The following is a 17,651-nucleotide window of genomic DNA, read 5'->3' as shown; positions in this document are numbered from 1 at the left end:
GCATAACTCTTCAATGCATGGACAGATTTCAACCAAACTTGACATACACATTACTTACTATCTGAGGACAAACACTGTGGGGGTGGGAAGGGGGGGATATGTAAAAATGATTGAAAATGACAGATTTTAGTATCTACCCCATAGTGTTTTCGGGCTCACACATGAATACTCAGCATAACTCTGAAACGCATGGAGAGATTTCAACCAAACTTGGTACACATATGACTTACTATCTGGGGAAAAAATATGTGCAGGTGGGACGGGGTAAAATACTGTGGGGGTGGGAAGGGGGTGATATGTTAAAATTATCAAAAGCGACAGATATTAATGTCCAACCCATAGTTTTCGGGCTCGCAGAGATGAATACCGACACTCCCGATGCCGTTTAAGTCTAAGTTCAGCCCCATAGAGAGGGACATTCCTTTGGGACATGTGGAGGGTAGGGAGTTGGGACATGGGGGTGGGGCATATGGGACATGTGGGGGGGTAACGTGGGGGGTGGGACATGTGGGACATAGGGGGGTGGGACATGTAGGGGGTTGGACATTTTGGGATAAATACATATCCAGGCAACGCCGGGTAATCAGCTAGTTCATTATATGATGCACCGGGGGTCATTGGAAAGGCCATCATTGGCAGAGGTTCTTTTTAATGGGACAGATATTGTACATGTATAAAATGTACAGCATCTGTGCTCATTGAAAAATAGAAAGAAAAAAAAAAAGGTTTCCTGCCCCAAACAGCGTGGCAGGAGGCTTTCTCCTTCCTCTTAGCTGTTCAGCTCTGCACAAGTGTGAGAGTCACTCACAGTGATCCATCAAATCAGAGAGTCAGGGATTATGGCAAACTTCCACATGAATCATTTGTATGCAAAGCTTTTAGTGCATCAGTAGGTCTTTCTGAGTTGGCCATAAAATTGTATCAGTGTAGACCCACATGGTCTTACCAATCATCTTAGTGCACCTAGGTCTGAGTGTTCCATAAGTATTGCAAGTCTATGCAGGCTAAGTTGCATGGCAAGCTGAGCACATTTAAACATCATTAGAGCACCATATCAGTGCCACATTAATTCAGTCAAATGGACTTCATGTTTAGGATGCCTAATCTATTTTTAGTCATAATCGTAATTCCAGATAATTGTCAAGCTAGATGCCTAACCTATTTTTAGTCAAATTGTAACTCCAGACAATTGTCAGGCTGGATTTAAATATTCTATAAAACTCTTTCAAAAATTCTATAAATATAATATTATTTTGCTGTTGTAAATTTTGCCCCCTCACCAATGGGAGTGGCCATAGATACTTGGACAATCAGAATCTTAGACCACTCCCAATGAATCCTAGAATAAACTGGGATGGAGGCCAAAGACTCCAGCTGGCCCAGGTGCCTTAGACCCCCTCCCTGGTGCATCCCAGGATGCACCGGGAAGGGGAAAACCCACCATTGTGAAGAGGCAGACCTGCTGACTGGAGGGTGTAGGTATCCTTCCGGCCGGCCTTACAGCCAAAGGTACAGGGGATGGGGGTTTGGGATGGTGTTGGGAGTATCGACATGAGTTCAGGGGGGTTGGGGGGTGTTGAGGTGAGGAGATAGGAGTATTGGTGTTTGGGGCAGGTCATGGTTTCATGGGGGCCTGCAGATCTTAGGCCTGCATACCTATTGTGGTGGTGGTGATGGGAGGTGCTTCGGGGATTCTCGTAGGAGGGAGTGTGCTTCCCTCTTGCCATGTGATTTCAAAGGGGGCTCAGGGGTTCTAGAGGAAGGAGTGGGCATCCGCGGCTTTAGGGAGCACTGCTTGCTCAGCTGATCAGAGATAACTTCCCCTGCCCCAATCAGTTTATGGGTGCTGCAGCCTGACTTTAGGATCTTATGGCGGTATAAATAGGCAGCTAAAATGTAACCCTGGGTTTTCTGGGTCTACATTTAAGCCACCTATCTTGGCTAAATTAAAGCGTGATTCTGTAACCGGCGCTGTTGTGTGATTGATACATGATCGGCAGCCACATTTTATTGTATTGGCTTTAGCTTGATGACATGTTTGCTTCAGTAATAATAAAGCTAAGGATAGCTTCTTGGCCATCTGAAGTCTATGAATTATACCAGTGGTCTCAAACACGCGGCCCGGGGGCCACATGCGGCCCGCCAGGTACTATTTTGAGGCCCTCAGTATGTCTATCATAATCACAAAAGTAAAATAAAACAGTTTCTTGATCATATGTCTCTTTAGTTATAAATGACAATATTATTATTATTAAGACTTAGCCAAAAGGAAAGATTTATAAACTATAAAGAGTTTTACCTCATGCAAAATTGTCAATTCTTTAATAACACATGAACCATTGTAGGCCCTTCAAGTACCTACAAATCCAAAATGTGGCCCTGCAAAGGGTTTGGGTTTGAGACCACTGAATTATACTGTTTAGGTTGGGATATTGGCGAGTGTGTGTGGGAGGAGGAAGGTTGTCTGTGTGCATAAAGGAATTGCATGAGGGAGGTTGAGTGCCAATTACCCTTTTTACCAGTATTTTTTCTTTTCAAAAACATGACTAAAGAAATAACTAAATATTCATTCATTTAAATTAGCTCTTATAAAAACAGAAACATGATGGCAGATAAGGGCCAAATGGCCCATCCAGTCTGCCCATCCGCAGTAACCATTATCTCTTCCTCTCTCTAAGAGATTCCCTATCCCATCTTTCTTGAATTCAAACACAGTCTCTGTCTCCATCACCTCTTCTGGGAGACTGTTCCATGCATCTACCACCCTTTCTGTAAAAAGTATTTCCTTAGATTACTCCTGAGCCTATCATTTCTTAACTTTATCCCGTATCCTCTCGTTCCAGAGCTTCCTTTCAAATGCAATGAAAATGACTGCAACACATGCTAAGAAACATCGGCGTGGCAAGAACATTTTCTGTACCCTTTCTATTAATTGCATTATTTCCATCTGCTGAACTCCGCTAATTGCTATCTCAGAAAATTACTTCAAGATTCTATTTCTATTCAGGTCAGCTGAGAAAGAAAACTGCACTTAAGTTAAAAAAAAAAAAGGAAGCTGCTTGAATCTCTCCCTCAGACATACAGTAGTATTGCATTTGTGCTTAGCATGTTCAAAGTATTGCACTCTACTTCAGCCTCTGAGCCAGATTCTGGAATTGTCAAGCTGGGACAAACCTGCCTTTTCTATGCAAAATTTCTCTGATCTCATCTGCCTACACACACACAGGTCCCCAAATTTCAAGGAACATTAAATGCTAAATAAACAAACATGTGTGGAACTGAAGCACTGGATACTACTAGCGATTTGAAATACAACCATTTGAATAGAGTTCTTTGATTAAAACTGTTAATAAGTGTTAGGCATTGTTTAATTGGAGATGTAGCAGGCAAGGGACCCACACGCATGAACCTATTTATTGTGAATGGATTTGTCATCTATGTGTCATGGAACAGATCCCTTCCAAGTTTAATCGAGAGCTTCTATATTGATTTTCTTTGGATGCGTCTTTACAACAGATGGCTTATAAGCAACATACTTGATACTGGGTATCTGTTCTCATTACTGTTTCTACAGTGTGCCATCAGTTCAGCAATGTAGTTCTCCGTGCTACAGATAATGTCCTCTTTCCTAGTGCATTGTACCACTCAGTGAGATTTAGCATGAATTACCAGCCCTGGCCCGTGTGCGTGTCTCTTCTGCACAGATGGAGGACTGAAATGTCTCCATTGTTGTTTCTCTGCTTGTTCTGTTTTTCTATGCTTTCATCATTCTTGGTTGTATGTTCCCATTACAATAAAGATATATATATATAAAAAAGAACAAACAGTGGGGCTGCTTTAAATCTGTCAGTAATCATCTCATGATATCCTATGATGGACTTTCAAACCAGACTTATCAATGCAATTTCTACAACACAAATCATGTATGACTGCCAGGCATCGGCTATAGAATGCATGAGCAGGTGGTAAATTGAAAGTGACTGAACCTCTATTCAAATTAACATTATTTAAAGGGCTGATTTAAAGGGCTGCCAAGCCAACCAGTTTCTTTATTCTTCATGCTTACATCCATTTTCTCCAGTCAGAGAGACAGTTTTCTTTTAAGGGTCTTAACTACTGGACAATAATGGGAAAACATTAATCTAAAGGCTATTTCTTGAAGCTCTTGAATGGTGAAAGCACAGAGTATTGTACTTGTTTCAATGAAAAGCATGAAATATTTGTCTTGTTTAGTATTTAACTAAAGAAAGTTTGCACAGCTGTCTAGGGCATTGTTTGACATTAAGATGGAGCAAACAGTGCCTCCCTTATTTGCAAATGCAATTTCTGTAGCTCAGTATCTCACCTTACCACTTGTACCAACTCACCATTGCCTTGATAGAGAGCTACTATATTTCATAAAATGTCACAAAGTGTCTCTCGTACAGGCAAGATGTGTGCCCATTATAACTAAGAATAAATATGTTTGGATTCATCATTTTAATCCGGAAATGTTATTATTCGGACAATGTAAATTTTCAAAGTATTTAATTTATGTAGTTTGTCTTGGTTGAAAATTTCCCATTCAGAATGGCTAAAAGATTAGAGATAAGTGAGTCGTTAGGTCAGGGGAGAAAGCATTTGGGTTTTCAGCTGCATGTGCTCTAACTCCCAGTCATCTGACCACTCAAATGTGATATGTGCGTCACTTACAGGCAATTGTTAAAAGGGAAATTCACCAGCTAGTTTTCTTTTGAAAATTTGTTACAAGATACACACATGCTAAGATATACTAGTAACTTATAATAAAATAAGCTGTTCAAAATTGTCTTTGATATGTGGCACCAGAACTTTAAAAAAAGAAAGAAAATCTTTGGTATCAATTTTCAAAATTATTTATATGAATATTGAGGGGCATTTTGAAAACATGCATCTAAGTCCAATTTGGTTGTAAGGCGCTAGATGTCCAAAGTTGGCAGTAAGAAAATGCCTATTTTTGAAAGGCAAAAACATACGTCTAGAATTTAAAAAAAAAAAAAAAAAATCCTCTATGTGGACATTCAGGCCATTGAGACGCCCAGACTGTTAGGACATTTTTCTTTTACTTTTTCAAAACATTTTCAAACAAAATTTTATCCAAGTGCCAAATATCTAGAACAAGACCATTTGGATATGGGTGAGGCCAATCCTGTAATGGACTGGTCACCCAGAGCAGTGGGGAACCTTAGAGAGCACTGCTGTCGGTGTCACTTGGCGGTGGGAGAGAGTGGGCATCTCTCCCACTGCAAGAAGGGGTTATTGTTTGTGATGAGAGAGAATGGGCATCTCTTCTGCTGCTGGGAGGAGGCTGCTTGGCGGCAGGAGAGAGTGGGCATCTCTCTCACTGCAGGGGGGTGTTGCAGCAGGAGAGAATGGGCATTTCTCCCACTATTTAGGGGGGTGTTGCTTGATGGCGGAAGAGAGAGGGCCTCTTTCTCACTGCAGAGAGGGTGTTGTTTGCGGCGGGAAAGAATGGGCAAATCTCCTTCTGCCGGGGCTTTAAACAGTGCTGTCACTGTACCGGCACCCCTGGACCATTCACTGATTTTTTTGTCGTCAAAATCCAATGTTGTTCTTGAGAATGGCTCTGTGATTTTTAAGACTCCACCAGAGTGCTCATTTCAATATTGAAGAGCCAATTTGCATGTTAGTGTCGGAGACTGCTTGAAAACTCGCTAAATGCAGAGATAAGCCATTTTGATAATCCGCCACTAAAACGGGTGCAGAATATATTGTTGGAAACCAGTTTAGCAACCGTGTTAAAGTTTTGATAATCTGACCCTCGGGGGGAATTTTTGTTTTCTTTTTAAGCATTGGGATTAATAAAGGGTGGGTAGTATTAATCTGGACAGTAATTTAATCAAGCAGAAGAGAGGATCCAGCCAACTTAACATTGGCATTCAAACTGACTGTTTACTCCAAACAACCATTCGTCTCCCACACTAAGAAGTAAAGCCTCACAATACACAAATATGTGGTATAATATTTTGGCAGCAGCTTTATTTAATACATTCATAGCATTAACCCAGAAGTAACTCAATTAGTTCCCAGCAGTCACTGTTGGACCCAGCCGCATGTTCACCCTACTTGAGCTAACTGGTGTCAAATTAGCTCACCAGACCTTGTATCAAAATTCACAGTACATTAGACAAAACATGGACTGCGGTGTTGTAGGTGATAAAAAAGATGAGCCTTAAAGAGGGTAGGCATCAATTGGTCCCAAGTCATCCCTCAAATACCCAGCCATCAATGAGATTCCACTGCATGTTTTTTCACCCAGAACAAAAATTAACACCCACAAATCCATATGCAAGGATCCAGTGGTAAGGGGTCCGGAACAGAAATTAAAAGAACAAGGAAATTAATAATAAGAACAACCTGGAGGCTTCAACCACACATAGACCTCATATTTTGAGGAATGCCAATGCCCATCACTGCATATCAAATCAGCTGAACCCTCCCCCCCCCCCCCCGAGCTGCTGCACAAGTCACTGCCTCAATGTTAAACCACTGCCTCAATGTTATGTGGTACATAAATAAATGAAAAAATGAAATAAATTTGAAAGGAAAGAGTCTCAAAAGCTGTTATATTAAAAACCACAACAGTGAGAGCCCTCTTAAGAAGTGAAGCAAATTGATAGCGTGTCAACAAGGAACCATTCATATGCAGCAGCCATACTTCAGTCTCACCCATTCATAACTATGTGCCAACCGACCAGGACAGTTCTCCAAGTGAGGTCCACTCACAAATGTAACCACACCCTTTACCTCGCTGATTGATCTTTGACCTACACACATGCAAATCCAAACTGTGACTACTTACCTGAATATCATCAAACAAGCCACACAAGCCTGAGGCTACTTTTAAGCTTACCACAAGTTCCCCCCACCCAAAGGGCTACAAAAAAGGCCACCGCAAATGTCAATTGAAATAACAACACCTCATAAGGAGAAGAGCAAATGGTTGGTAAAACTCTACACAGACTAACTACCCGTTCACAGGAAATAGGCAATTGAACCTGCATCCCATGCCAAACCGATGCAAGATATGCATATTCACACATTAATTTTTTGACCACAAAACTAGCTGTAGGGTCCAACTGACTATGCAATTTGGAACAAAAAGCTAAATATTGCAGTACCATTGCCCAAGACCACCCCTGATCTTTTCCAAAAGCAATAAATTGAAGAATGAGCAGTACAGGAATAGGAAAGGGTCTCTCCATTTCTTGGCAATCTAAAAATATAGGAAATGCCTCCAGCCCACACAGTATGTTCTCCAAGTATTATTATTCAAGGATGACTAACAGGATTCAACATAGTCCAGGAAGCTGGTCCATAAATCCTCTGGCATACATGAAGGCTAAAGCGGCTAGGGCTCTTCATCTTGGAGAAGAGACTGGCTCAGCGGTGATATGATAGAGGTCTATAAAATACTGAGTGGTGTGGAAAAAGTAGATGTGAATGATTTGTTCACTCTTTCCAAAAATTCTTGGACTAGGGGGCATGCGATGAAGCTACTAAGCAGTAGATTTGAAACAAACCGGAGAAAATATTTTTTCACACAACATGTAGCTAAATTCTGGAATTATTTGATGGAGAATATAGTGAAATCAGTTAGCTTAGCAGGGTTTAAACAAGGTTTGATAATTTCCTAAAAGAAACATCTATAGGCCATTATTGAGATGGCTTGGGGAAATCCACTGCTTATTCCTAGGATAAACAGCATAAAATCTGTTTTACTACTTGGGATTTTGCTAGGTACTTGGGACCTGGGTTGGCTACTGTTGGAAATAGGATGCTGGGCTTGATGGACCTTTGGTCTGTCCCAGTATGGCTGTGATTATGTTCTTAAAATGAGAGAGTGTGTCAGCCAACTCATTTGACAGTCCAGGTGTTTGCTTCACATAAATATACAGATTAAGATGCAAACAACAAAGCACAATCAAATAAATGATGAATGTGGACTTTGCATTTAATTAGCAGTATTTACACATATAGGTGTGCAAAATAGCTGACATGAACATGTTAACTGCTGACACACATGCGAGTTGATAGTTCACAACTTGCACATGTTAAACATTAGTATTTACATGCATTGGGTTGTTTTAATTATGTACGTATTGTTGTTATCAAAAAGAAAAATAAAGAGGAACCGGAGCAAAAATTCCACATACAGAACACTATATCCTCCAGTTCAAATGCTGAAGCTAAAGCTCAAGGATTAACTCTCAGCATGAGCAAACTGCAGAGCCCTGAAGGAATGATTTTGCAATCATGAAACGTAGGCCTTCGTTGGCTGTTTGGAGAGGAAGCTTTCACTAGTACTTGTACCACATTATCAAGCCTGTCTGCCATGAAACAACAGATAAGTGTAGCTTGCACTTTGTTAGATTAATATTTAATCATCTTACCATTATAGTTGGCACAGTGGGTTTGCCTATGATAGAATATTGAAGGTTAACCAATGAGGAATTCGGGTTCTCCTTCTTAGCTCTGGAGCCCAGTGGCTTCTGAGGCAAATTCCCCTGCATGTGTGCTTCAACTTTATGTTTTAGGTATAAAATAGTTAAGCCTTGAGCTTTAGCTTCAGCGTTTGAATTGGAGGATAGAGTATTGTGTATGCGTATTCTTGTTATCCGCATAAATTTCTGATATGCTGTAATAAATCAATAATTTTGCCACTGATATTTCCCACGTAAAAGAAATGTTCCAGTTTCACATAGCTGACCCATCAACATGCAGCTATTTTAGAAAAGGCTCTACATTGGCAGATCTTTTTCAAAAATGCCATTGGTGACATTTAAATATTTGAAAGATATTAATGTAGGATCAAATTTTTTCCATCTCCCTCAGGAGCACTAACTCCCTCAGGTGCAGTAGAAAACGGTGTTGAAATTGAAAAAGGAGTGGGATGAACACAGAATATCTCTAATTAGAATATGAATGGGCAAACTTTCACTGTCTGAATCACGCAAAGGACATGATTTGGATAGGCCGGAGTAAACTTCAACGGCAACTCCAGTAGTTGGAACCTAAGGACTGTACCGGGTGGACTTCTAAGGTTTGTGGCCCAGAAGAAACAACAACAACAACAACAACAAAAAAGACAATTAAATCATGAAACTGTAATGCATGTAGTTACAGGGAAGACTGTTCAGGTCTTTAACTGCTGTCATTTACTATGTAAAAAAACAACAAAAAAAACAACAACTATGTAACATCTCATGATGTGGATATCTCAGTTCTGACCTCTACTTTCTGTCTACAATGGGGCTCTTAACCTCTCTTGCATATTCCATTGAACTTATATTGTCTGGGATTCTTTGGGGTTTTTTTCAATCCCAATCATTAAGGCAAATCAAGCATGGAAACAATCTGATTTTAAACTAGGAGTGTGGAACGGTGCAGGGAAGCACGGAACACACAACCTTCTTTTTGAATCTGTTCTCTGGTTTCCATGGTAGCAATGCTGGGCAATTTGGATATGAGCTACAGCCAAAGAGAATATTCATCAGAAATGCTAAATGTGGTCAGTATATTGCATTAATGACATTTTGGAATTTGCTGCTTTTAAAACATGATGGCCATTTTTTATAGCAGTTCTCTGTTTGTAATCAGCTGAAGTGATATTGGATCTTATATGAAAATGCATTAATTTTGTTCATCTTCCATCCAAATAAGTACTGGTGGGTGAGTGAATATGACCATGCACTTGTCTTTTGCAAGAACATCTGCTGTCAAATATGAGAATAATTTTAAAAGTCATTTCCATGACTGAAACAGTGTATTACCCACAGAAATGCTGTTCTATAATATTGCCTATCCTTTATGGTAGCAAATGTATGCACACAGTGACATTTTGCTTTTCTTTTGACCCTCTTTTAGGGGAAGTGTTCCCGGAAGGAATATTTGGGATGGAGCTTGGGCTACACACATGGTTTTAAATTTTCAAAAGTGCACATGCATTTTAACTCAGAAAAAAAGAGATATACACCAGTTGGGGGGGGAGGGGAATATATGCTTTTGAGAAATTGCATGTTTATTTTTACTGTTAAAACCATTCAAACCTTGAAGAGTGAAAAATATGTATGCATTTATCAACTTTGTGGGCAGTTACAAAATAGTCCTCTATAATACATGACTGAAAACATTTGAAATTTCAGGAAAGCATAGCCTCAATAAACATAAGAACATAAGAACATAAGCAATGCCTCTGCTGGGTCAGACCTGAGGTCCATCATGCCCAGCAGTCCGCTCACGCGGCGGCCCAACAGGTCCAGGACCTGTGCAGTAATCCTCTATTTATACCCCTCTATCCCCTTTTCCAGCAGGAAATTGTCCAATCCTTTCTTAAACCCCTGTACTGTACTCTGCCCTATTACTCCCTCTGGAAGCGCATTCCAGGTGTCCACCACTCGTTGGGTAAAGAAGAACTTCCTAGCATTCGTTTTAAATCTGTCCCCTTTCAACTTTTCCAAGTGTCCTCTTGTTCTTTTATTTTTCGAAAGTTTGAAGAATCTGTCCTTCTCTACTCTCTCTATGCCCTTCATGATCTTATAAGTCTCTATCATATCCCCTCTAAGTCTCCTCTTCTCCAGGAAAAAGAGACCCAGTTTCTCCAATCTCTCAGCGTATGAGAGGTTTTCCATCCCTTTTATCAAGCGTGTCGCTCTCCTCTGAACCCTCTCGAGTAACGCCATATCCTTCCTAAGGTACGGAGACCAATATTGGACGCAGTATTCCAGATGCGGGCGCACCATCGCCCGATACAATGGCAGTACAACTAGGCACTTTTGTGCATAAAAAATAAAATAAAAATTAAGACCTCATGTACAGTACAATATCTCTATGGTTTTCTATTTTTGTTTTGTTTTGTTTTTTTACTGTGGAATCGACTTTTGTGCTAAAACTAAGCTCCATTTCATTTTCTTGGCATGTCCCCAGAAAATTATAAGAAGATCACAAATCATAATTTTTTCTTTTTACTATGCAACTTGTGTAACGCTTGTGATGCATTTTATGGAAACAATTACTGCAAAGTTTGCAGATATCACATCTGAAAGCAAATGCCCCTCATGGGACAATAAACATCTGGCTAATGCAGGGCAATGGGGCATTTCCAATTTAATGGGTTTGGCTGCTATCAGTGGAGTATAGCAGCCAAGTTCCAAGACTGTCAGATCCATTTGGCTACTGCTTATTTAAAACTACTGTAGTAGTAACAAATTCTCCATGATCTACCATGTTAATGAAAAAAATGGTTAGAGTATGCCCAATGTGTTCCATTCTCTCAAATCAGATCAGAGTTAGAGACTCTGTGTTTCAATTCCCCTTCACACACCTCTGTGGCCGAGCACAACAGGTCAGGATAGCAGAAAAGTGCATCATCCCCAGCTAGATTTCCTCCCTTCCTCCAATTACCATCATAGCCTGACCTCATGCTTCTACAATGTTTCTTTGTGCTGCTGGCTCCAATCCCATGGATGAAGTTCTTAGACCCTGCTGTTTGACCTGTTCAAAACTCTGTAGCAATTGATAGATTTCCTTGCAGTTCATAAAACTGATTGAACAAAACTAGAAGAAGGTTAAAGAAATGCAGGGATTCAGACTCCTTTTGTGTGTGTGTTCTGGATGAGGTATGTTGGTTCAGGATGGGAAAGGGGGGAGAAGAGAGAAAGAGTAGACCAAGGAGGTAAGAGAAACACAGGGCTTCAGGTTTTGAAAGACTGGGAGCAGTGAATTAGGTAGGTAGAGAATAAGAGTGGGAATGCCATGATTCTGTTATGAGAAACCTCTAATACAGTGGTCTCAAACTCAAACCCTTTGCAGGGCCACATTTTGGATTTGAAGGTACTTGGAGGGCCACAGAAAAAAAAAATAGTTAATGTCTTATTAAAGAAATGACAATTTTACATGAGGTAAAACTCTTTATAGTTATCAATCTTTCCTTTTTGCTAAGTCTTAATAATAATATTGTAATTTATAGCTAAAGAGACATATGATCAAGAAACTGTTTTATTTTACTTTTGTGGTTATGATAAACATACTGAGGGTCTCAAAATAGAACCTGGCGGGCCGCATATGGCCCCCAGGAACAAAGGCCGCGAGTTTGAGACCACTGCTCCAATACCTGCACAGAAGCATTTTCTGTTTGTTGGCCTGGATATAAGGGACTCGTAGTTCAAAAAATAGTATGTCCAAAACTTTACTAACTTATTTTCTCCACACATCAGATTCTCTTAAATATTCATATTTGTGATGCTGTCCAAGAATGTTGTATTTATAGGTCATTTAATCCTGGCTCTATATTTTGGTTGTACTGTAATAGGATGTACCGATAAGTCAAGATTTAAAATGCTTAGAATAACTATGTTCAGTGAGTTATCTGAGCAAAGAAACAAATTTATAGAGGGAAAATACTGTTACACAGTAGTTTACATTATCAAACCCTTGGAGTAAATCACAGTACAAGTGTTTTTAACTATCTCTCAATCTTAGTTTAATGAGGCATTTATGAAGATGACTATCCTACATAAAGAAGTGAGCAGCTTGATAAGTTTTATTTTGTTTTCCCTTAATCTTGTCAAAATATTTAGGACTGACTCTAAGAAGTAAGAAAGTAATGACTATTTGAATGCAGGTTGCAGAAAAAAAATTAAGGGTTAGATTTACTATAAGGTGATCCCATGTTATCACATGCCTAATTTATTGAAGGGACAGTTTAATGGACTGAGATCTATTTACTAATAATAAGTATTAATGAAGTTAGCATATGCTAATCTAATATTGCATTTTTAAGAAATGCCCCTAATATACAGTAAGGGGCTCATAATCGAATGAGAAAAACGTCCAAAAACCGGCCTAAGTTGGCACTTGGACGATCATCAGTCAAAAATGTCCAAGTGCTGATATTAAAACCGGGTTTTGGATGTATTTCAAAACGATCTAGGCCTTCACAGTGCCAATGAATGACCTTAGCTAAACGGGGCATTTCAGGAGGAGTGTCGAGGGTGGGATTTGGGTGGGACATGGGCAGGCTTAGACTAAGTCGTACTGCAAGTATAACCAAAAGTTATACAGCACAGGATCGATGGAACTTGGACATTGTGACTTAGACCATTTAAAACATGGTCTAAGTCACAAAAACTCACCTAAAGTGACAGATAAGCACTGCAATCACATAATACAGACACCCACACACTACCCCAGTGATCACCGATCCCACCCCCACCCCCATAAAAATATTAATCACAACTTGAAAATTGTGCCTCCAGAAAATCATCACCTGGCAGCCGGACATGGGAAAGCCTAGTCGTGCTGCACAGAGGCATCTTAAGCCTTCTTGGGGGTGGGTTAGGGACCCAAGGAGAGGAGGACCCATGCTCATAAGCCCCTGTAATCACTGCATTGATACTGAAACGTGTGCACTCCCCTATACATCCCCCAAACCCTTTTTTACTGACATATAAATGGCTCCTGCAGCCTTAAGGGCTATTGGGGTGCTAGATAAGTGGGTCTAGGGGATTCTGGAGATGGTTTGGGGGGCTAACCATGACCTATAAGGGAGCTGTAGTGAGGAGAAGACATGGCACCCTTTTTGTGAAGTTCATAGCAATGCCCTGTAAGGTACCCCACTATTTAGGTGCCATGTCTGGGTGTTCAGTCTATCACTTTGCAGACCTCTCCCACATCCAACAGGGCTTGTTCTAGGCGTTTTTGACTTGGATGAAAAGATGGACGAAAATGTGGTATAAAGATAGATGATTTAGCGACTTGGACAATCAGATCGACAGGACATATACTTAGACGATTTTCAAAATGAAAAAAAAAATTGCAACGTATTTTTTTGAAAATGTGTCTTAAGCTGTTTTTTACTTTGGACGACTTGCGAGTTAGACAAAAATGGACTTAGACGTTCCTTTCGATTATGCCCCTCCACATGTTAATAATTGCCCTTATTTAGCTGATTGACCACTAGTGCTATTACCAAGATATTGGTGGCCTTGACAGTTAGCCCAGAACCTTAATCACCGTGCACTGTCTCTGCCGTTCATGCCCATTCTGTGCCATACCTCGCCTAATTTTTACCTCATAACAAATTAAAGTATGATTTTTAAGTTGGAGCTTTTTAGTACAAATTAACTACTCAAAGTACATCAGTAAACATGCCCCAGATAAAAATCAATTCAATACTGTGCAATAATATAAACTGAATACAGCCCCAAACAAATATGTAATTTTGATCACATTAACTGGCAAGCTTAGCATATGTTGTACTATCTACAGTAAATAAAGGTTTCTTTTTTTTTTATCTTGCCTTCTCATGCAAGATCCATGTCTGATGGGATGTTAGCCCTGCTGGTACATAGTCATATACCTAATGTATTTCTAACAATGCGTTCACTTTGGGTACAAATCATTTCATCTATACAAATTCATAGAGGAAGAAGCTACAGACCTTTTTCTAGTCTATTCAACAAAATGAGTTTTACTTTCCACTTTGTAATTAATCTTGATTCTCCAGCACACATTTAAGGCCTCTTTTACAAAGCCGATTAGCATGGGCCACTGCAATAACTTCCCCAAAACCCATAGAGATTTAAAAAGCTTTGAGGCTTTTGACATGGCTTCGTAATGAAGGCCCTTAGTCGGTTGATTTATAGGATATGAAAAAAAATTTAACACGTTATTTGCACAATTCATTTTATTTTGTTGTAATAAATACTTCTTTTTAAAATATGCAAGCAACATGTCAATAGATCTCTTACTGGATTCTGGATCTGAATTTCCATCTCCTTCTGTCCGGCTGTTAGGTGAAGCCTGCTCATAAAATTCTTCTTGAGGGAAACCAAGAGGCAAGGGGTGTGACGTGCCTGCAGTGGTTTTGGGTTCATGATCGCCCAATCCACTGTCATTGCAACTTTCCTGAGAACCATCTGGGAGATGAAATGTGACCCTGCGCTGAGGCTGCAAAGAAGAAATAAAAAGTACAAGGTCTCAGTCATGATGTGCGTAATTACTTAATGCAGTCAATTTAGAGAATATATTATTTTAGCTATCTGGAGGGAATACATTAACACGGCACACAGTTGTTCCCAATTTCAGGCTTTTATGAATAGCCAGCTCTGTGATCAAACCAAGTTCACCTGACAGCAGAGCACTATCTGTTTTTTTGAAAACTGTAATCTCTTGGTGCAAAATGAAAGACACCTCAAACTAATGCTGTCAACTTTCAAGGGTCTTTGATGATTTCTATAAAGTGACTTAGAGATTTCAATCATCATTTTAGCTGAATTTATTTCTCTGCTTAGTCTTAAAAAAAAAAAAAAGCATTCCCTTTACTCATTGCAAATCTCTTCAATACTTTAAGGTGAGAAAAAGTGATATTTTTAGGTTATATATTTTTCCAGGATCCTGAATACTTGCAAAATAAAATGCTACAGCGCTGACAACTACAAAGTACTGAAATATTTCCACACATTGTATCTTGTTATTACTTCATCCCTCCCCCTTTTACTAAGCCATGGTAGAGGTTTCTAATGTGGCTTGGAGTGCTAAATGATCTGATGCTGCCCCAATGCTCATAGAATTCCTATGAGTGTCGGAGTATTTAGCGCTCCGGGCCATGGTAGAAACCTCTACCACAACTTAGGGTTCCTTTTACAAAGGTGCATTATGGCCTTGAAGTGCGTGCTAAAATGCCACGCGCACTAGCTGCTACCGCCTCCTCTTGAGCAGGCGGTAGTTTTTCAGGTAGCGCGCGCTAATCCGGTGCATGCGCAAAAAATTGCTAGCGCACCTTTGTAAAATGAGCCCTTAGTAAAAGAGGGCCTTTGTTTTGTGTTTTTTTTTTTTTGCTTTGGTTTGACTTATTCATTTGAATTTTAAATTTATAAAGACCATCTCAACTTTTCAGTTATAAAGAGAAAATTAAGGGGTCCTTTTACTAGGGCGCGCTAACCAATTTAGCGCACGCTAAATCAGTTAGCACGCCTTAGTAAAAGAACCCCTAAATGAGAAGTGTCAATATTTACCTAAAACACACATTCTCAGAATTCTGATTTCTATGGTCCCAATTTACAAGCCAATTCATAAGTGGGCAGAAGTGGCTTGTGCCTACTTAACCCATGATATTCATGGTACTTAACCAGTCAGTGCCACCAAATATCGGTGCTAACTAGCCATGTAGAATCCAGGCAGAAGAAGAGAGAACCTGGGATAGAGCTGAGGAGGAGTCAGGTGTCCTGACTTCTCGATTATGAGAACCACCAGTAGGATTTTTATAATTTATTTGTTCCTGTAAAATTCCTTTACTTTATACATCAACTCTGCATTTCTCTTCTTGTTTTGGCTGATTGTCTTTCACTGCAGATTTGTTGGACTTCTCTTGTTTTTCTGTCATCCACATTTTTTTTTTTTTTTTTAAATATCATGTTTATTGAGACAAGAAACACTCGGACAGCAACTGCCATCCACAATACAACAACAGTACAGGTGCACAGTGATACATATCAGTCAACGTGTAACACCTAACAATATACATAGGCTGAACCGTATAAAGCTATGAAATACACAGCAATAGAAGAGACATCGCACCCCCACAGAAAGAGCAAAACTAGCAGTAAGAGGGAACAGCACGCTGACCAGCTTCCCCCGTCCACAATTTCTGTTATAAGAAGCAACCAGAATCCCCAAACGATTCAATACAGTCCACTGTCACTCACGACCCATGCAAACCATACAAACCACACCACACGCAACTCAAACAACCAATCACACACACACTCACACACTCTAGGGCGTACAAATACTCAAACCCTGGGCAGGATGAGCACAGAAAAAGGTACAAGACACAAAATAAACTAAAACATGAACAGCTATCGCACAAGCCTATCAAATCATTCAGCCATCCAGATCTAAAAGGGTTGCAGAGCAGAGGCTGCGAATTACAGACCGGTGAGTCTCACATCAATAGTGTGCAAACTCATGGAAACTCTACTTAAAGGTAAATTAGACACGATAATGGATGAAGGGAATCTAAGGGATCCCTGTCAACATGGATTCACCAGAGGCAGGTCATGCCAATCCAATCTTATAAGCTTCTTCGATTGGGTGACAGGAAAGCTAGACTTGGGAGAGTCTCTGGACATAGTGTACTTGGATTTCAGTAAAGCTTTCGACAGTGTCCCACACCGTAGACTACTAAACAAGATGAAATCAATGGGTTTGGGTGAGAAACTAACTGCATGGGTCAGTGATTGGCTGAGTGGAAGACTTCAGAGGGTGGTGGTCAACGGCACCCTCTCTGAGACATCGGAGGTGACTAGTGGAGTGCCGCAGGGCTCAGTCCTGGGACCATCCCTTTTCAACATATTCATAGGGGACTTGACCCGGGGGCTTCAGGGTAAAGTAGCACTGTTCGCCGATGATGCCAAACTGTGTAACATAGTAAGTGAAAGCAACCTACAGGATAGTATGACACAAGATCTAATCACGTTAGAAAACTGGTCCTCGACATGGCAGCTAGGCTTCAACGCTAAAAAATGTAAGGTCATGCATCTCGGCAGAGGAAATCCATGCAGAACATACTCCTTGAATGGAGAAACGCTAGCTAGGACCTCAGAGGAACG

At 40.2% G+C, this 17,651-nt stretch overlaps 1 protein-coding gene across 1 annotated transcript in view; it reads right to left on the bottom strand.

Moving 5' to 3' along the window:
- The window catches only part of PCDH11X (protocadherin 11 X-linked), a 1,806,309-nt gene that overhangs the window by 366,314 nt on the left and 1,422,344 nt on the right, over positions 1-17,651 (bottom strand). The window contains exon 6 of the mRNA XM_033945367.1: positions 14,790-14,988. Coding sequence (XP_033801258.1) covers positions 14,790-14,988 — 199 coding nt within the window. The remainder of the gene's footprint in view (positions 1-14,789; positions 14,989-17,651) is intronic.

Source organism: Geotrypetes seraphini, chromosome 5 (assembly GCF_902459505.1).
Source record: "Geotrypetes seraphini chromosome 5, aGeoSer1.1, whole genome shotgun sequence".
Classification (NCBI taxonomy): domain Eukaryota; kingdom Metazoa; phylum Chordata; class Amphibia; order Gymnophiona; family Dermophiidae; genus Geotrypetes; species Geotrypetes seraphini.
This window is presented reverse-complemented; position numbering and strand designations above follow the sequence as displayed.